The 21,519-nt window shown below is 38.1% G+C and overlaps 1 protein-coding gene across 1 annotated transcript in view; it reads right to left on the bottom strand.

The window, feature by feature from the left end:
• Positions 1-7,645: 7,645 nt before the first annotated feature.
• SYT10 (synaptotagmin 10) overlaps positions 7,646-21,519 on the bottom strand; it is a 36,117-nt gene continuing 22,243 nt past the window's right edge. Inside the window, exons 4-7 of the mRNA XM_069807579.1 lie at positions 11,092-11,212; positions 10,559-10,730; positions 8,942-9,071; positions 7,646-7,836 (exon numbers count right to left, since the gene is read on the bottom strand). Of these exons, the coding sequence (XP_069663680.1) occupies positions 7,765-7,836; positions 8,942-9,071; positions 10,559-10,730; positions 11,092-11,212 (495 nt within the window). The 3' untranslated portion in view covers positions 7,646-7,764. The remainder of the gene's footprint in view (positions 7,837-8,941; positions 9,072-10,558; positions 10,731-11,091; positions 11,213-21,519) is intronic.

The following is a 21,519-nucleotide window of genomic DNA, read 5'->3' as shown; positions in this document are numbered from 1 at the left end:
AGCTGGCAATTCTGTCTTGTTCAACTATGCAGTCATTTCCCTCATAACTATTATTATGCAATTAAGCCTCAGAAAACCGTGGTGAGGGAAGTAATGGTCCTCTATTGATCACTCTGATTTTCAGTAAGAGGCAGCCACTCCCAGGGTGAAACAATCACAGTACACCCAGTACTATGTGACAATTTTGGACAAAGGAATAAGAATTCATTATTCAGCTGAACCTCCATGAATGGGAAGAACAGAAGGGGATGGAATTTGTCTGAAACATCCATTCCAGGACCGTGTTCACACACAAAGACCTGTGGGATATTAAGTGAGAAATACACCATAATTATGACTTCAGTTTTGTGAGTCATTCGAGAATTAGCACCTGCAACAGCACAATGACTCGTCCACCATTGTGTGACATTACTTTAGGCTTGACTTGAAAACAAAACCAGTACCTTGTGTATCACAGCAGCATTTTCAGAGGTGTTTCCTACTGGTAATTTAAGTACTGATTGTCAGAAGCTTTAAAAATGTGAAGAGGTGACATTATATAAAAATTATTTTTCACCTATTGGAGATTTTCAAACTTATGCCAGGTGCGAATAAATAGGAGGCTATTACAGCATCTAGAGAGGAATGCGTCTGAGCACATGCTGGCAATACGCCTTTTTTGCCTCAGTTATGCTGCAGGACAAACACTGGAGGGGGAGGATGTGCCATGAGCAACTACCAGTGCTCTTTGCACTGAGAATCCTCTGGGATCGGGATCTCTGAAGTTGTCGTGAAACAGCTGTAGCCTCATCCTTGCCTTGGTCTGTCTTCAGTTCTCTTTTCATGTCAGGCTTCCTGACTTCACCTATCCAGGGGAGAGGCAGGATTTCATAATTCTCCTGTAATTATGCTCTGGCGTACTGTCTGTGTCTGTCTGTAGTAATTGTGGTAACCCAGTCTGAATGGATTTGCTTTTCTTTCAGGTAGTCTGTGAATACTTCACTTCATTAAAAACAGAATGTTATTTAAATACTTAAGCTTAAATATGTAAACTTAAATATTTCAGATAAATGGATTTGAAAATAACAGTCTATATGCATATCTAGCCTGCCTTAATCTTTCCCATCCATTAATGGGAGAGTAACCCAGCCTAATTTCTCTGTAAACTGTAGCAACACCTTGCATCCCAGCCTGCTCAGACATAACTCTTGTCTGTTCTGAAACAGAACTCTTGATCTTTCCTATGCTTTTTTTCCTATGCCTGCTTGGGCTTTCACCATTTTAGATGAGATGCATTTTTCAGATTGGCTGTAGCATCGGTAGAATCTCCCAGGCCACCAGGATGGACATTAATGTTTTGTAAATGTCACTTTCTTCTAAGAGGCGCTCCCTTATCAAATGTTTTCTGCCTGTTCTTTTTTTCCCTACAGCCTACTTATTGAACTCACCTAATTCAAGACCAATAACCAAGTCAACATATTGTATTCATAAATTATTACAGAGCAGTTTCACTTTCATCACAGCAGCTATGTGACCCCCTGCAGTTCTAACTTCCAGACCACACTGTCTTGACTTATGTGTCAGGGAGTCAGCGTGTCTTTCCCACTGGAGAAAGCGTTGGTACTCTGATAACCTGTAAAACCTGTATTTATATTTATTAGTTATATTTTGACAATGTCTTCACTAGTGCTATCACAGTTCACCAACATGGGCTTCGCAACACAGAGTACTGTACAAAATGTCCTCCCTTGGATCAGTAAGGCACCAGCGCTTGTCCTTCGTATCAACAAAGTGAATAGTCCTCATGACAGTACAGTGCAAAGCTTTAATTGATTTTTCCTGTTCTGCAAATTTAACACGCTTTGTGCCCTTCCAGAGGCATTCTCCTTTCTGAGCCAGTAAAGAAGAGGTTTCCCAGCAACAGCAACATTGTAGAGGTACTATCAGATAAAACATAAAATCACAGCCCTGAGCACTTGCTATCATCAAGCATCCCCTAGCACTGAGCACAAGATTGAAGGTGTTAGTTCCATTTTCTTGGCCAGATTCCTCTGCGATATTTAAATCCCACCTGCAGCTTCACCTTCTCTTAGAGTTCCAGCTCTTGGTTTCCTGCGTGCTGTTAAAACCTGCCAGTTTCCAGCTGGGGCTCAGGAAAAGGGGAATTGGGCAGGAGATATTTATTCATTTGGACGAGTACACAAAAGACACTTTTTGAAGTTAAGGTATTATTTGCCTTGGAAATGGCAAATGGCTGTGATCAGCATCTCAATTAACTCCTATGCCTAATGCTGACTCTTCTTCAGGAGCACCTCCTTTTCTTCCTGCTTTACAGTATAGAAAGAAAGGACAAGTGATATGAATATTGTAATGATTATCAGTTTTGAACGGAGGCTTTTCATTTCAGAGTGTTTGCAGTTGCACTGAATAGCTGTGCGTCTACTGCCACATTTTCCTTTGTCTTTCTTAGCTCTGCAGTCTGCTCTGTGCTGTGATTTAGCTATTTTCTGACACCAGAGAGCTCAGTTTAGACTGGCAAGCCTCAGAGGCTAAGTGAAAGCGAATCTTGAGCAAAGGGTTAAACTGAGTCTCAGCTGTGGTGTGAATGAGAGAGAAAACTTTCCATCAAATCATGCATTAATATTCCTGTCATATATACTATATTTTATCCATATTTTGGATGGTCTAACATATTATATGAGCTTTGTCCAGAAGTCACCTCACTGTCTAATTAACATATAAGTCATATTTTAACACCTACAGAATTTTCAAGCATGTTCATTTGTAGAAATAAAATCATATGAACTTTTCAGGTCAAGGAACTGTCAGTCAGTACAGATTTGTCCAGTATTTATCACAAACTAAAACATATTTCTCATCAGGCGCGGATGTTCTGTTGTAATAGAAGTGCTAAATAATAATGATTATACATTTTGCAAGTGCAAATACTACTATGTGCAAATCTAGGTTTTTGCATGCTCTAATAAGTTGGTTTTCAAATGTTACAGGCACATTTATGGATCTCTGAAAAAGTTGGCATTTTCAGCAGGAGAAGAACTCTGTTACTGAGTTCTAAAATAGTTATTCACCCTTCTTTTAAATGTTTACACACTTTAAAAATACAGTCAAATGATTTCAGATGTATAAAGCTTGTTAAATTAATGGAGTGTAATAAAAAGTTAGTACATATAAAAGTTTATAAGATACAAGCAGTTAATTGATTAAAAAGATATAGCAAAATAACCTTGGAACTACATTACCATGTATTTGTTGTGCATCATCATGTTAAAAACTTTCAAAAGGATTACACAGAAGCCAATTAAAAAAACTGAGAAATAGGAGAAATGGATGGATCAAATAAGTCTTTTTTGGAAACTTAAAGTTTTCTTAATATTGCTCAAAAAATGCATCCATAGAAAGAGATTGGAAAGTAATTGCTTTTTCCCTTGGAAAAAAACAACCCAGTGAAAACATTTCATGTTTGCTCAAAATTTTCTTCAAGAATATTGAATGGGGTTGTGATTCTTTAAGAAATATGTATGGTTTTGTTACTTAAACATAAGAAGTCAAAACAATTCCATATATTGAAGAAGAAATTCTGCAGGGGGACTTTTGTCCTGATATACTAAGGTTTGTTTTATCTTACTGGTTCTGGCCACTTTCTCTGTCCCTGACCAATATACATATCCCTGAGATATGTATATTGCTCTTTTAGTGCTTGCTAGAAGCAAAAAAACCAACAGGATTACTGATTTCTAAATGTCTGATGATCATAAGGGACTGTGGAGAAGGGAAGTTACTTCTCTGACAGCTCTTTGTAGAATGAAAATGAGCGATGTAGCTATGCTACACCTTTTGGTCAAGACCCCACAGGTTCATATTACTACTTTCTTAAGGCCAGGAGTCAGCTTTCAGCACTGCAGACAAGAGTCAGGGTCAGGTCTCTGTTGCTTGAACCCAAGCCTAATACAGACAAAGGTGGAAAAAGACGATTACTTGCTGGCAGAGCGAGGGGAAGGGTGCTATCAGCAAAATTATACAATACGGTGATCTGACATTGAGATCACGGAGTACAATACGTGCCTTAGATCTTATTGAGCATATGCTCACCTATGCTACTGTCTGCAGTGCCACTAGAATCCTAAATCTACCCGTGGTTCAGGGTCCTACTTAACATTTTGCATAGACCTAATAACAATTTTATGGTTGCTTAGAGCAAATCTAATGGTCCCTGAAAACTTATTTAATGTGGGGAAGGGAAACAATTGCTTGAAAACAATATTTACCCAAAAGACTGGAATGGCTCATTAGATACATTTGTATGTGGGCTTTTTCACTTTACAGTGCATTATTGAAAATAAATACAAAAATTTAACAGCTCCCCTGGAACCACTTAATCCATCACGTACTTTTTCTGTACAGTTCTGTGGTTTACTGTTGTGAATGTATAAAAAAGCTCTGCAGTGCAAAATACAATTCTTATTAAGTACTGTTACTGTTTCCAGTAAATCATTTCAATAAAAATAACTCAGGCTTTTAGGAATGTGAGTTTTTCAAACTGTTGTAAAATTACTACAATATATTTTACACCAACCATTTGCCAGATTCGATTTTGCTCAAATTAGGCTAATGTTTGTGATATGGCAGAAATATGGATAAACAACAAAAAAATATTCAGGATGGGAGCATGGAGTTTATAACTTCTCCAAATTAAAATATTTTAAATTTCTTAATAAAGAGATATCTAAAGCAACATATTCATTGACTAAAACTGTGCTAAGCTTTTACTCGGTGCTTCTGTGAGTATGCTCAGAGAGTAACGTGTGAACCAGGCTCTAAAGCCAATGGGTTGGTTATACTAAATAAATACCCAGTCTTGTGAGAGATCTAAGAAAACAGTAGAAAAAACCTAAAAAATATAATCTTTTGCATAAATTCTATTAATTACTGATAAGGGACTAAATATAATTAATTAGGGGATCATTTTGGAAGTTAGATGTCCTAATAATTTTGCAGACTGATTTCTCCTAGATGCAGAGCACCCATAAATCAAGTTTAGACACAGAAGTCATTCACTATGTTATTAACAATAACAAAAATAACACAACAAAAGGGCACAAACTGAGCTATTATTCCTTTGGTGTTTGACAACTATTTAAATCTGAGAAAATGAATCTTGAAATACCTTACTACTTATGATGAAACATATAGGATACTCATAGAGAACAATGAAATATTTAAAAAGATGTCGCTCATTGCTGAACACTTATGCTACATTTGATTGTGAAATTGTTAGCTTTTTGGATATTAGGTGCAAAAAAGTGCAAAGAATATTTAGTTAACTGTTACAGTACCACATTACAAAAAGTATTTTCTAGGCCACAAAGGCCACCGCTGATATAATTTATATTAAGATAAATGTATACACAAAATAGTTTTTCAATCTCCACATACATATATCTATCTCTGTTTCTATATCAACCTTGCAAAATCATGATGAAAATGATCTAGGCCACAGAATCTCGTGGTGAGAACAATGATGGGAGGAAAAAAAACCCACAGAGGAGAGATTGTTCTCCTGTTTAAAAAATTACTCACCCAGAGCAAACAGAGGAATGAAATTCTGCAAGGCTGCTCTGTATTTATGGTGATGAAAATACAATCTTGAGCAGGGAGGATCAGTGTATAGCATTACCAACCGTCTCTGGGAAAAACTATGTCTGTCTAGATGCCATGAATAGCAATCTGGAACAGACATTCGAAAACTTGGGCTGGAGCCTTTTTTTTTTTTTTTTGTAAAGAATGTCTGAAAGATTTATTTATTTGTTTGCTTGCTTGCTATGTTTCTAGGCACAGAAGGCAAGGTATAAAACCTGCCTCCTTTTTTGCCTTAGAAACACCCGCAATGTTAAGACCAGCATTCCTAACTTTCCTGGAGCAGTTAAGACACTTCAAGGCATATTTCACTGTCTTAGAGATTAGTTCGTGGAATGGAGGGACTGGATCTTCATAAACGTATTCTGTGTCACCAGCCCAAACTAACCAAGCTAAAATGGTTCTTCAGAAGGCTGTCTAAACTGCCTTTTCCCTTCATAACTGATTAATTCTCACAAATTCTTCCCTTATCATAAACCAATCTTCCATTGACATTTTTCTTGTGTATGACACTTTTCTTCTGTTTTGGAAAATATTATCTTCTCAGTTTTCTTTATACATGACAAAGATACAAACAGAGCCATCACCTCAATTTTTTTCTAGTTGCAGTTCAGCTTTCAAAATCTCAGTCCCAATCATGCAGTCTTTGCCATGGTCTTTGCAGAAAGAAAAAAAAAAAAACCCAGAAAAAAAGAAAAGAAGAAACTAACTATCTGATTGAGGTAAACTGCAGTGTTAAAAAGAGCTAAATCCACAAAATAAAATGTAGGTCTCTTCCAGTTTTTAAAGCAGCTCACTTTAGCCAATACTTTTTGCATTTGCTGTCACTGTGTATTCTAATAAATGAGTTTATGAGTTTATAAAATTGCTACATTTCAATTTCTCTCTCCATATATCGACACAAAACATATCTCAAATTCATATTTAGCATATAATTCTAGAGACATCCAGCCAGGGACCAGAAACTATTCCACTTGAGCTATGCACTTACTCAAAATAACTTCAGAGAAATCTAATACCATCACATTAAATCAAGAATCAGAAAAATGTTGTGTGCAACTGCAGTTTTGGCCAATTTTTTGAAGAGCTAAAACGCGTTAAATCAATCCCTTTACTTCAGAGCATTCTCTTATCTACAGTTTGACCTGCGTAAAGACCAAGCAAGGACTGCATGATGCCAGCAGCGAATGGGCTGCTCCAAAGGGGCTGGATGCACCTCATCAGGAGACACCTACATCTCCGTGGAGCTGCATCAACTTCTACACAACTCATTGCAGACACATTAGCTTTCCACAACGATACCCGTACGTGCGCTGGTCAGTGCCACGCAGAGACATCCGAGCTAGCTCTTCATCAGCCGGTGGGCAGCTGGAGCAAAACGGCCGCTGAGTACAGCCCCCGGCCCGGGCGCACTGCCTGGGTGTTTTGCTGGACAGGCTAACGAGTTCTTGCAGGGGCAGCAGGCATCTTGATTGCTGGAAGATTATAACTGCATAGATCCAGTTGTAAGACCTGTTCCATAAAGGCTGAACTAAAACCCAGTGAAGCCGGTAGGGTCTTTCTCATCGGCTTCAGTGGGCTTTTGATCAGCCCTTCCTCCCTGCCCAAGGAATGAACTGATTTTCCAAACACTTGAAACATGACAACAGTTGTTTTTTCATGCAACATTCAGTTTGAAGTGTTATCTTGAGAAGTCATACAGGATTTAGTGCAATTTAGAAGAAATTTACTACATGAGCTATATATGACTATTTGTTCTCCCTCAAAAGAATTAGGTGTTACAAGCTGCAGTGGTTTTGAATTGCTTAAGGGATTTTTTTTCTGATTTCTTCGTCTATGCAAAGATATAGGTCATATCAAAACTCTGCTTGGATATGACACTGGACATAGGCCAGCGAGAAAACAGGTGAATGAATTCGTATGAGGAAGGGTTATATTTGGCTCAAGTCAACTTCATTCATACATTAAGAAATTATTATAAACTGTAATATAAGACTTAGAATAGGAAAAATGTATTTTAATAAAAAAATATGGATACAGTTCATCTGCGGAAGCCAAACCTTCTGTTTATGTAGATGTGAGCTACAAGGGAGCTTTGGACACTGAACACGATGAATCCACTCTTGTTCCCTAGGGCGTAAGCGGTGGTTTTGGTGATGAACAAGATCCCTGGCTATCAAAACTGGTTGCTCGGCCAGGTAACTGCAAGAAAAGTGTTAGTTTTACAAATGTCATCATATCTGGCTGTGCATCACACTCATTTCAGAGGATGAAAGACTCCCTCAAAGAACACAAATCACATCTAGACCCTTTCTGGATCAAAGTCTCTGGCAGAACTAATAATGGAAAGACAGTTTCTAAAACGACTTCCTAAAAATGCTTCTGATACATTTCACAGGAGTGGGTTTATTTCACCAATCAGGGATGGTACCTCTGTCTCCAAACTTACATAATTCAGAGAGCTGAACCTCTAAAAAGAGGCTTCTCTGCTGCATTGACTCAGTTTCCTTGCCCTCACACTCTTCTGTAGGTGTTTTACTGAAGCCTTGCTCTTGGGCTTTTTCTGCCTCTCACTGGACATGCTGTGCAGCCATGTGCTACGCCATGGGGAAACCTAATGGACTGTGATACCTCAGACCACAACTCATTTTTCTACAGAGATTGCTTTTGGGAAGGGCTAGACAGTGTGTCCTCTGTGTCCCAGAACAGGGCCTGCTGCTCCTTGAAGCTTCAATATGCATCTTTCTGAATCCAAAGCTGTGAGCATTTTGCACGCAGAAAACCGGTAAGATGTGGCCACAGCAGGTTGAAGAGAGACCAAGCCCAGGCACTTGTACGTATAATCCCCCATGCATTTGAATAAACTTCCAAAAAGTGTCTGTTTGAGTAACTCTGAAGGTACCTGCTGGTAAGTTGCCTCAATTTAGCCTAATTAGCAGGCCAGTTTCAGATTAATGTTTTTTGCAACATAACTGTTCGTGTTAAAGGTTTTTGAATAGGAAATGATTGCTTTAGAAATACTTGCAAATGGTCTCTTCTAAGTGGATGTAAACTGCTTATCATAACCTCTGGAAATTTTAAATGTCTTAATTTAATTTTACAATGCTGTCAGCACATCATGGAAATGTTTGAAATGGCACATTTACGTGATCAATAAGCCCATGCAACTAGATTTAGGTTGTGTTAAGGATCTTATGGCTGCTCCATAGATGCTGCACTGATTTTCATGATTCTCAGAAGCACCTAAGTGTGAGAGAGACAAAAAAATTCAATATACTGAGAAGGAGAAAATTTCGCTACTTCTTACCTCTACCAGTGGATGCCAGTGAGTTATTGGTTTACGTGGGTAAGCCAACATTTCATTCCAATGATCTCTTCCAAGCCCTTCAGCATCAATTCCTGTCCGACATACCCCAATGACCTCATTGTGCCCTACTCTGAGAATTGCAGAGAGGCAGAATTTTTTTTAATAAAAATAGTTTTAATAACATCTGATGTATAATTCTGTTTACTGGTTTAGTGCAGCACAGAATACATGCCCAAAGTTTTCACATTATTTATTACAGATATTAGTTTTAGTGGTAGTATAGTAATATTAAGTTCTGTAATGGTAGCATCAAAAACCTCCAGCCACTACCAGAGTGCTTCTAGCAGTTATAAAATAGCAATGAAAACTTAACCCTTGCCATTAAAATGTTACAACTCAAAAGACATAAGGACAGAAAAGGACCATAATGCACCAAATTATCTAGAAGAAAAGCATGCTTAAATTTTGTGGGAGAGGAAGGTGAAGGAAAATGGTAGGGAATACATTTCCTGCTGCAAATCCTTCAGACATCATTTCACACTATATTTCCCAGCTCTAACTGCTGTGGACATTGGAACTTCAGTCAAAAATGTGAAAGGCAAGAGGCATAGCTGTAATAGGCTATACCTTAATACTTCATACTTCTGGAAGTGCCATAGACTTGTTGAGGGACTCCAGAAAGTAATTTTCTCTACATTGCCTATATGTACCTTAGAATAATGTTTCCTAACTTCCTCTTAGCAAATGCTTTGAAAGGAGCAACTGAAGAGGACTGGCAGTATGCAAGTTGCTGTGCTCTTCTGCCCCTAATGGCATCACAGTGCCCCTTTCACATCTGACTGAGAAAGTCTTCCTGACAGAAGCTGGAGGATGATCAGAAATCTGATGGCAAGGAAAAACAATTTGAAGATTCGTTTTACTAAATTGGACTTTCACTGTTTATTTGCCCTGCAATCTCAGGAGCTCATTACTAATAGCACTTGAATGAAGCAGACTTGGCTAGGGCATGTTTCTGTCAGTCAGTGTCTAGTTTAACCTGCACTCCTTGAGCCACTCTAAGCAGGATTCTCTTTCTGTCAATTCTAGGTGAGGACACAGATAATTGAGGCTCAGATATGTTATCAGTGAGGGCTAAACCCAAAGGTTACAAAGCTTCTTTATTGAATCAACCTAAGAATTAATTATGACTTAATTCAATGAGGTAATTAACATCTAATTCTTTTTTAATCATCCAAATTTCCTTTGATTTCAAATACCTGCCATTTAAATAGCAATTAGAGGTGTGAAGGTCTTTTTTAAACTGGGAGACATACCTAATTTATAAAGCTTTTACATAGTCCGGCCACCAGATGGGGACAGAAATGTATGCCAAGGCTAGTGGCCCGTAAGAAGATTGAGCCACGTTTCTTCCTCATCACAGTTATTGATAACACAGATAAAATGGCCTGAGCTCTAAAAGGTGTGGAAGCTTTAAACCTCTTCAGGAAAAGACCCAAAGGCTTTATCTTTTGTGACACTGAACCTACTTGAAAGTTCAAGGAGGTGGAAAGCAGTCGTTTGCAATGATCAAGTAACTTCTTGCAGAAGATTAATGGTCAGAAAGCAAACTGTGCTTACCGATCGTAATCCATCACTGCAATGGAGAGGCTGACCTGGTCCACATTCTCTGGAGGGATATCAAAGATGATGGCCTCGTTATAAACGGGATTGAGCGTGTTCTTCTTCGTGGTCGTTTTCCGCTTTTTCAGTCTTCGACCCTCACACATCAGTGACACTTTGACATATGGATCTGAGTAACAGATAATCAGTTGTGTGCATTTGGACTCAAAGTCATTCAAATGTGTAGCATAAAAGCAATATTTTCTTGTCGGAATGTCATATTGAGAAGACAAAAAATTAGAAAGATTTTAATGACCCTGGCAAACACTGCTTTCAATGCGCTGTCAATGCAAAGGAAAGGTGTAGGCATTCTGAGCAGACATGCTGACTGCCAGACCAAAGATAGCCAGTAGATCTGAACAAGGCCTGTACCCATTCTCCTGCTACTTCCATTTCACAACCACGTTAAACACAAAAAACCCAAGGAGTTCTTATTTGTCCCCCTTCCTGAATAGACTCTGCCTTGTTATTTAAAAGAGAGGTAGATTCACCTGATGCGCCAGTTATATCCATTGCTTTGAGATTCCTACATTTGATGACTGTTAATGTCATTCTCCCAGCAGTAGGCAAATAACAAAGGGAAAACATGATCTCACCCAAATCTATGCTTTCCTGAAAAAGAAAAGCAATGATTAGAAATCTGACCATCCTGCAAACAGTTCTGTTCAGATCACGCAAAATTTAGAATTCCTTTTTTAACATGGAGAGACTTCTTTTGCAGCCTCAGATGCTTTTGAAGAGGTCACAAACAATTTTCGGAAATTATTTCTATATTTCTTATTTCTATAAAATATGGAAAGAATATCAACAGGATAATATTTTAGTGACAGGATCTAGAATTACTAAACTGAGAAATTAAAACAAAAGCAGAGCCAAAACTTTCTGGATTCCTGATATGCTTGTGTTGAATCCACACAAATTAATTCACACAGTCTGCTGAATGTAGAATGTCAAGTTCTGCTCTTGAAAAAACTCAGACTCCCTCATCCCCAACAGAAGGAAATCTGGTAGGATATTTAGATCACACACATTTACATGCCTATTAGCCACTGGAATTCATGTAGGAGATTTATTTCTGCACAAAGGTATGCATACGAAAGGTTTATGCTATCTAAGTGCTTTGAAAAGATGAATGCACTTGTAAAAGTTGCTAGCTTTATTGCTCTTACTGTGCTTTGAGGGGTTGTTCTGTTCTAGAAGAAAAGCAAAGTAAAGGAGTAGCACCTACAACTTCCCCAGCTTAACAGCAGCTTTTTGGAGGATAATATACTCAGAAAGATGGATAAGGTCCACATGAACCTTAATAATCCTCATAAAGAGGTGGTTTCTATGTTGAGACAATGTGCTGTGAATTCATGCAATATGATGTTGCTATACAGTTCAGATGGTACAACACTTGAGACATGTAACCTAAGGAAGAGAGGTTCCTTCAGTTCTTATTTTTTTCTTTTCTCACAATTATATAATTATCCAAATACCACAAAAGTTTAGTTGTTGAGATGTTAGTTATGTTCTAAATTGTTCCTGTTTTTCTAAGATTTTAAATAGACCCCCCCCAAAAGCCCAAAGAAAATTGCATATTAAGAACAACTCAGGATTTTTAAATATGAGCTTGTAAGGAGCGTGTAAGGAAGTCACTTCTGTAAGGCAGCCACTCGCAAGCATGCTCATGTGATCTCAAAGGACTTTTTTTGACTACTACTAAAAGCTTATTTTTAATATCTCAGCTTTAATATTTTATCTGTCAAACCTACAGCTACCCTGAGAGTACAAAATTTGTTTGAGAACTGCTGGATTTATGGTACAGCTGTTCTAGCATCAGAAGGCAAGCATGATGTATTTTTAAATGATATATACTAAAATAATGATTGCTGTGTAGATGACAAATACATTACTTATAATTACGAGACAGACTGGGGCTTCTTGTTCACATTTTTCAGTTGTGTATATGAACGGTTTTATTGACTTCCTTCGGGTTAATACTCTGTCTAAATTGAAACAGGTACTTCAGATCTTTCTTGAGTAAAGATGGACTTAAGCACATGCTTCAAGGGTTTTGTTGGTTTGTTGTTTTTTTTTCCCTGCATTGCAGACTTTATATTGAAGAATGCAGTTTTAAAATAGCTTTGAATTCTTTGTTGCACTGTTAATAAAATATTGACTTTTGTGTACGTTGGTCAATTCACATGTTCAGTCATTTTGCTGGGATTCTGTTCTGAGAATTAATAGATTGATAAGCATACACTTGAACATACGCCGTGGGCAAATTTCATGCTTGTCAGGATTTCAGATTTCTCAGGATTTCAAAATGATTTAGCTCATTCAGTCCACATAGGATAAATACAGCTATTTGACATCTCCTTAGCCCAACCCCTTACTTTGCCACACAGAGCGCAGAATTTTGGGCCACAGAGTACATTAACAAACTCACTTTTCTGTTTCAGAAAATATAAATAAAACTTGAACAAATTAGGTGTAATTCTTTCACTCATTTGTTAAAGTGGCAAGTGCTCTCTCTATATTTTACATTTTTTGTCATATCTGAAACCCGGTTTAAGCACAGCTTCTGTTACTAGCATTACTTTCTGAATTCAGAGTCTGATTGTTGTTCCTCATATCCATATGTCAAAGACATCTGACTCTTTTGTTTGAAAAGGAAGTATAGTTCCCCCACATCCAGTGCTTCAAAGTTTAAGGCCTATGTTGACAGAGGTGTTGAAGATGGGTTTGATCATAAAACACAGTGGGCAGCTCATAAAAAGGACTAATTCTTCCTTCTTCAGAGAGAGGACTTGTGTAGGTGAGTAGGGAAAAAATAATTTTGGCAAGATGGAGTATAAACTTGAATATTCTATCATTTCTTTTTGAAGAGAAATTGGATAGACACTCAAAGGTTTGGTTGAGCTCAAATGATAAACAAGAATACAGACAGGACTATTTACCATGACTTAAATATTTTAAAAGAAGTGTTGCTCAAAATACTTGCAAAACTCCATATGGTGGTCACTCTACCGCACTTTTGTGAAGAGCAGAGAAAAGCATCAGTGTTTAACAAAATAGCAACCATTTGAGGCTTATGCTCAGTCCTTTTTCTTTCCTTTCTGAACACCGTGTACTGAAGTTATATTGAAAAAGAGCTTGGAAAATCCCCTGCAATCAAACCCAGTGTTTTTGACCATGCAATGAGTAAGCAAGATGCCTTAATCCAAAAAAAAATACTTGGACAACAAATAAAGGGAATTTTTACACTCTGCACAGCAGACTGTCCAAAGGGCAGATGTATTGAAGTTACTGGAGCGCTGTAACCTGTGTACTGACTACTCAGTTTGAAGTGGTAAGGGATGGTTTTAGGATTGGGAAAAGGCTTTCTACCACTCCACTGTTTATGCAGGCATTTTCTGACACCTGTGACCTATACCTGGAAAAAATGTGGCTTCTGCTGCCCTGAAATGTCTGATTTTCTTATTGTTGAACAATACTCATGTTGCTCTATGCATTATTTCAATAGATAAATTCTACAGTAGTCTAGAATAGGTATTATTTCAAATAAACACTCTTGTCTATATCAAAGACATTTATGAGTCACTCATTGTAAGATCAAAGGGCTAGAAATAAAATTAGTAGTTACCCTGCACTAGTCTGTAGACACCATTTAACTCTCTTCCTGGCGGAGAGAACTGGCAGTCACAGAGTGCCACCAAAGACTAGGAGTTCCCACGGTCCTCAGGTTGAGTTAAAGCACAAGTTCTTTCAGAATCCTTTAAACAACTCTGATGATTTTATCTTTTTAATTTAATTTGGTACTACTTGTGGCATCTGATGTTTCTTGACAGTTTTGTAGACAGTGTCTTTTTGGTTAGTAAGGAATAGAAAGTCCTAGTACTTTTAATCAGTTTCTACTCTGAGTATCTGCCAAGATTGGTGGTCTTCATATTTGACTGAACTATATTTTGTTAGGACCTCTACAAGTCATAAGGCAACTGGGGATTAAGATATTAAAATGCATCACTAAAATAAATATTCTTTGGAAATCAATCACACAGGGTGAAGCCCAAGACTAACTAACTTTTAAATGCTCTTTTGAAAGATTAAGATTAAAATTATGCATATATATATATATGATAGTATCAGAGACTGGGTATTGGGATATCACCATTCCCCCCACCCATCCACACACACTCTTTTTTTGTTAGCTTGAGCACCAGAGGTTCATGAATTTGGAGCTGAAAACACCGGTTCAGACCTAGATAATGAACAAATTAAGGCTCAGCATTTAAACTTCTCATGGCAGTCTTTGTCTACCACACTGATTATCACGAGTGACATTTTAAAATGCCCTGGATCCTAAGTATTATTGATTTTAATTGAGATTTAAAAATAGGATTTAAATTACTTCAGGATCCCAGTGCTCGAGAAAATTTGTATTTTTCCCACTTTATAATACACTAGATAATTAAGTTCACACAAGTCATCTGACAGGAACCCTTCAGTACAAGCAAATCTGAGGAAGCCAAGGCACAGACTGCCCTCAACAATCGCGTCTGCAGTACAGTCCACCTCAAACAAAACACAGCTCAGAAGACACAAGCCTGGACTTAGTGGTTGCCATTCATGCATATTTTTAACTATGCTTCAGATTCTCTTACATGTATCATATTAAGTAACTCCCATGAAATTTTGTCTCTTTCCTATGCCTATTTTGAGTCTTTCTTTTTTCTTCTTAAATTAAACTTAGATTTCAATGAACAGCTAGCTTTACAGGTGCTCATAATGATTCCCCCCACTGACTATCAATAATGGATACAGAAAAAACAGCATCAAGCACAGCTGCACTAATGCAAAAGGAAGAATTTGTTGGTACTGAATAGCTCTTCTTCACTTATTTCTCTTTTGCATACACAAGCCATCACACAGAACGAAGGAACTGGACTAGTGGTAAGCGCTACACGAGCTTCAGTTATTTTTATGGCTTCCAGTTTACCTCACTATCCAATCCATTTGCTAATACAGCAATGCTAGAACAAAATAAAACAAAGAAAACACCAATCTCAAATGCATATGTCAGCTATTCAGATGAACATGGATTTTTTTAGCTACAGAATACAGATTCTCCACATAGCGAAATTCTCACCCCACACAAGCTGCCACACCTGAGTGGATGTGCTAGTAATTTTTTCCATTAGGTTACCAAGGATCTGTCCACATTCCCTGCTTTATGGGCTCTTGGGAAATCAGTCCAGGGGTTGGCAAAGTCCGATGAAAAAAGGTCTGTATTCTATTTTTTTTTGTTATCAGACCCAATGGACACCAGTGCTCTCATTTTCACACTTATGCCTGTAGAATCATAGAATTATCATAGAATCATGGAATGGTTTGGGTTGGAAGGGACGTTAAAGATCACCTAGTTCCACCCCCCCTGCCATGGGCAGGGACACCTTCCACTAGACCAGGTTGCTCAAAGCCCCATCCAACCTGGCCTTGAACGCTGCCAGGGATGGGGCACCCACAGCCTCTCTGGGCAACCTGTTCCAGTGCCTCACCACCCTCACAGTGAAAAACTTCTTCCTTACACCTGACCTAAATCTACCCTCTTTTGGTTAAAGCCATTACCCCTTGTCCTGTCACTACACGCCCTTGTAAAAAGTCCCTCTCCGTCTTCCTTGTAGGTCCCCTTTAGGTACTGGAAGGCTGCTCTAAGGTGTCCCTGGAGTCTTCTCCAGGCTGAACAACCCCAACTCTCTCGGCCTGTCCTCATAGGAGAGGTGCTCCAGCCCTCTGATAATTTTTGTGGCCCTCCTCTGGACTCGCGCCAACAGGTCCATGTCCTTCTTATGTCGGGGGCCCCAGAGCCGGACGCAGTACTGCAGGTGGGGTCTCACCAGAGGGGAGCAGAGGGGGAGAGTCGCCTCCCCCTCTAGAAGAAGGGGCAGTAGAAGTAGCAGTGTTCTACAGAGGCTGTGCTCCCTACTCACAATATGGATAAACAGGGGAGGGATGTGAGGAGAAGTCTGAAGCCCTTGCAGGGGAGCATCAATTACCCTGACTGAGTTTTTACAACTGTTGTTGCTGGAGAAAGCTTTGCTGTCCCTTATTCCAATTAATTTTCCCAGTTGTTTCCATTAGATTCAATAGAAGAGACAACTTTTAGCTAGGAACCTCCACAAATTCAGTGAGGAAGTTAGAGAACCTTCCATGTTCAGGGTAGTTTCTTCTCACATATTACCACCCATAATTCTGAAATGAATAGGAGAAATTATTTACTGACTATACTGACAGAGTAAGAACTTCCATAGTTTCCCTCCTATAATCCAAGATCTTAACTGGTTTCCTATGCCAGACGGAGTGAAAAGCTTATAGGGAGCTGATATATGAAATAAAGTGTCATCTTTGCATCTTTTTTTGATCACAAATGAACTCTAGGCCTTTTTTTTATGGATGCTTGTTTCTTCTTCTTTTCCACTTGTTTTTCAAGTTTTGCAATTCAAACAAAGTCTTAAAAGAACAACTCGCTATGGATTCTTACAATGAGTTACGTAAATGTTACTGGAACTAAAAAATTTATACACTTTTATTGTTACTAGTGTGTCATTAATTTTCATGGTTAAAATGCAAGTATTTGCATAATTAATACTGCATTAGAAATGAAATCCCCTCAAAACTTCCTTGTTGTTACTTTCATTATCATTCAGATTATCATAATCCACAATAAGTAATAATTTTTATTCTTAACATCAATTTTAATATCCAGAACTACTTTCCTATTAATGGTCATTTAAATGATGTTTTAAAGATTGCATGTGAGAGTAGCATAGCAAAAATACTAGGTTGGCAGATATTTATTTTGTACTCATTTCCTAAACAAGACATTTGCAATTTTTTTCTCTTCATTTGCCTACTGTATTTTGAGCAAGCATCGGTATTAACTAATAATAACTTCCTAGATATCAAAGAAGTTATTCAGGCATTTACATTCCTAGACTTTTAGCTGTTTCCTTTAGTCACCCTGAAAATTGCTTTTCTGTATAGTATGCAAGTTTAAGAAAAATGCATTGGCTAACCTTTGGATTACTTGAATACTGCAGGAAGGTAATTCCCCCAAAGGGCAGATTTTTCTCTCTCTTTTTTTCTTGTTCTGTTTAGAAGCATATTATGTGTATTCCTGCTTTCCAATAAAAACTACTGACTTCAAGCTTCAAGAATCAGGGATAAAATAAAACATAATGATAAATGTTGGGGGTTGGATGGAAAGAAAAGAAGAGGGAAACCTGTCCCCTCAGACAGTTAGCTAAGACTGTATTAAGACATTTTTGGTTTTGAAGTATAGATCAAGAGTTAAAAGAATGATAGGAGAGAGCAGTGCAGAAATCTACTAGTCTATCTGTTCTCTCATCTATGCATTTAGAATTTAATGGTATTTATGCTATCACAGAAATTGTCAAAAGCTACATGAAGCTCAAACTGGAGAGCTAATTCTACCAGCTCTCAGGGGGATTTTCCTTTGGAAACCTTGTCCCCACAGCTAATATTTATTTTCCTCTCCTGTCATTCTTTGCATGTCAAATCCAGCTCTTTTTCTTCCTCCCAGCACCACTTATTGATTGAGCTGTTGTCCTGGGAAATGAATCAATGAGGTTTGTGTTTGTTCTTGCCTCTGTGGAAGACAGTATGGAAGCTGTAATGACTGTGTCTTTCGCTTGTGGAGGCTTCATACTTGTTTTCACCCGCCATCCTGATTGCTCTGGGTAAGCGCAGCTGCTGATTGCAGCCCTGATTGCACAGAGAGGACTCCCTGAGATAGCACGCTGGGTCCAGCAGGTTGAATGCTCTCAATAGCACCCCGGGAAGCCTCCTGGGTGCTTCTTTTGTCACTCCCTCCGTACATAACCATCTGTCTTGTGCACCGGGGGGTAGTTTCATCTTGCCAGGCAGCGAGGAAGCCCATTCCTGCTTCAGAACAGCTGAGAACAGAGGTACTTCTGTGAACTAACCATGGCATCTACCGTCACGTGAGTGAACCAAAATGGATGGGGCTTCCCGTATGAAGATGCTCTTCCAAAGCAGCAATGCCTTGACTGCAAAGAGACTATTTGCAGTGAGAAACTCAGAGGGCACTTAGGGCACAGCAGGTCAGTCAAGCCGTGCACCTTAGCGTAGCTACCAGGGTACCACCTGGACACAGAGATATTAACTTCCCTTGAGGAAACCATATTCTTTGTTCATCTAATATTTCTTACTTTTAAGGTGTACTGGAAGTAGTAGTTTGCCTCTAGCAAGGCAGAATATTTCAATAATTTTTCATTTCAAACGAAAAGAAATATTCAATAATAATAGAAACCTTCCTCACTTTCAGGAACTGGACAGAAACCCACCCTTTGTTCATCATCTTTTCTAGTTATCACCCACACCTACAGCAGTCCCAAACCTAAATGAAAAACCTCAACATGTTTCCTGTAAAGACTGACACAGAGTATTCTCTCATCTACTCAGAAGCAGGTGATCACATGAATCCTTTCTATCACTGGCCCTGAGTAGAAATGACAAGTGCCAGCTATTCTTGGCTTTAAAGGGGCTGTTCCCATTATAGAGATGATAAATGTTTCTATACTGACAAGCCTTTACTCTTTCACACCTGTTTAACATTGTGTTAAAGCTTTTATGTACATTTCCAGAAACACTAACAGTCTAAGTCCATTCTGATGAGGATGGCTTACTGTAGGGCATAGTCCACTACATTGCTGGTGATAAAACATTTCCTGATAGTGCTGCTCTTTGAACACTAGAAAATAGGACAATCCTTATAATGTGGCCTCAAAGTTTGACTATCATTGAGACTTATCTTTGTCAGCTCTACACCACTGTTGCCTTACTCAGAGTAAGGTCTAGTGTGCCAGTTTTTATGCACTTATGAAACAGCAAACTATGGAGATTTCCAAAGGAATCAATCAATTTAAAAAGTGTAATAGGAAGTTACTAAACTTTTACATCCAGAAAGTGTTAGATCGGTGGTCTTTTTGCCGAATCAATTTTACAACACTGAATATTTGCACTCAAGTGCTTGTTAGCATTTCCAATAAATGAGTTTCCTTTTTTTAAAGTATGCAGTATATTTTGATAGCAACAAAACCTCAGAAATGAATGCAAAACTCACAAGCACTTCGCAAAACCAGAAGCTAGATATGTTGACTAAACAATCCATTTGATATTACTTGTTTCTCTCATGTTATGAATTAATTTCCTGAAGTGTATTAAGAATTACAGTATTCCAATATGCTGAACAACCTTCACAGGTGGTCCAAAGCTGCCTCTTGAGTATTTCTTTTTTTTAATTAATCAACCAAACAGAAGTAAAGGATGGATTATTTATTGAAAATTCAATCACCCATGTATAAGCAAAATTTAGGGGTATTAATACTATCAGATATCGAGGATACTTTTTTTTCCACAACCGATTTTACACCAAATTTACCTTGATAATTTAACATTAAGAAATGAAAATGCTTTAGCACTTACAACAGGTACATGTTACATATTACACGATAGCTGTAGGTTTTCAACACAACGTATAAGAAAGAAACAATGATATGAATGAAAAATTAAAGAAACAAAATACAAACTACAAAAGATAATAAATATCAACGGTTGAAAACCGTAAGAATAAAAATGAGCGTGTGTGTGTGCCAATCCCACACTTCTATAAAATAGTTTCAAATTACTATTATGAGCAAAAAAAAATATTCAAACTGTAGATTCCCACAGAGTCATTGGTTTTATGGCCAAAAGGACTCAGTGCAACCATCCAGTCTGCTTTTCCCCAGACTGTATTTCCTGTACCAAATAAAAACTATTTATGGATGTGCCAGCAAATCTTTTTAAAAATGATGTTAACTACTGACAGAGTCTTTGCATAGCAGAGACTCTCCTGATGTCCTGTGGTAACTTCCTTCACTGTTAAATGTTGCAGCGCATTTCTTTGGTAAATCTGTCTAGTCGGTGTTCAACTCTGAGACTGCAGAGCCTTGTGTCATAAAAATAGGTTCTTTCCGAGCAGGTAATAGGAATGATTTTTACCCTCACTCTACCTTCTGAATAGAAAATTTTTGACTATGGAAGAGATGTAAAAGACTCAAAGCTGAAGAGAGGCTACTTCTGCTGTGTTTTTTAAGTTTTGGACTAATCCTTTGATCTATCACGTCTACCATTTTCTACCATCTATCATTTAGCAACACCATGAGCAAATCACTGGGTGTAGGAAGCATGTCTGAACAAAAGACTGAAAAATTTCACAGAACATGCAACAAAACAGAGCAGAGGTGAAGAAGGAAAAAGCATGAGAGAAATATATTCGCAGAATGGCATCTTGGTTCCTATGCTCTACTGTGTAAGTAAGGACCTTCCCACTGAGACAGCCAGTTTGTTTTTTAAAGATTCTTTATGAACACCAAAGCATGCTTGCCTGGAGTACAGTTACTTTTCACTAACTGTAGAACCAGCTGGATCTTTTTTTTCAACGCTTAATCTAAGTCCAGTTGACTCTGGCAAGCATTAGTTAGTTATTTAATTGCTAGTTAGTGACTTTGGTAAACTTTGGAACTGGTGCTTAAGACTATGATTCCCCATAGATTAACATCTTATGCACTGTTTATTCCTGCGCAGGATTGCCTCCCTCATCTTACAGTTTCTGAAATGGCAGAACTAGAAAACTTTATTACTAACCAATTTTAATCTACATGAAACAGCTGAAGTAAAACACAAGGCAGCACACTGCACATATACTAACAGGACATTGTATAGGAGGGTTTCATTTTGCTAGGAAAAATCAATTCTATCAGTTTCTTACATAATTTTCTGAGAATAGTGTAAGGCTTGTGAAAGCTGATGCGGCCACTCAATACTAGAAGATACCTCAATTTTATGTGTTT

This window comes from Haliaeetus albicilla, chromosome 19, assembly GCF_947461875.1.
Source record: "Haliaeetus albicilla chromosome 19, bHalAlb1.1, whole genome shotgun sequence".
In the NCBI taxonomy this organism is placed as follows: Eukaryota; Metazoa; Chordata; class Aves; order Accipitriformes; family Accipitridae; genus Haliaeetus; species Haliaeetus albicilla.
This window is presented reverse-complemented; position numbering and strand designations above follow the sequence as displayed.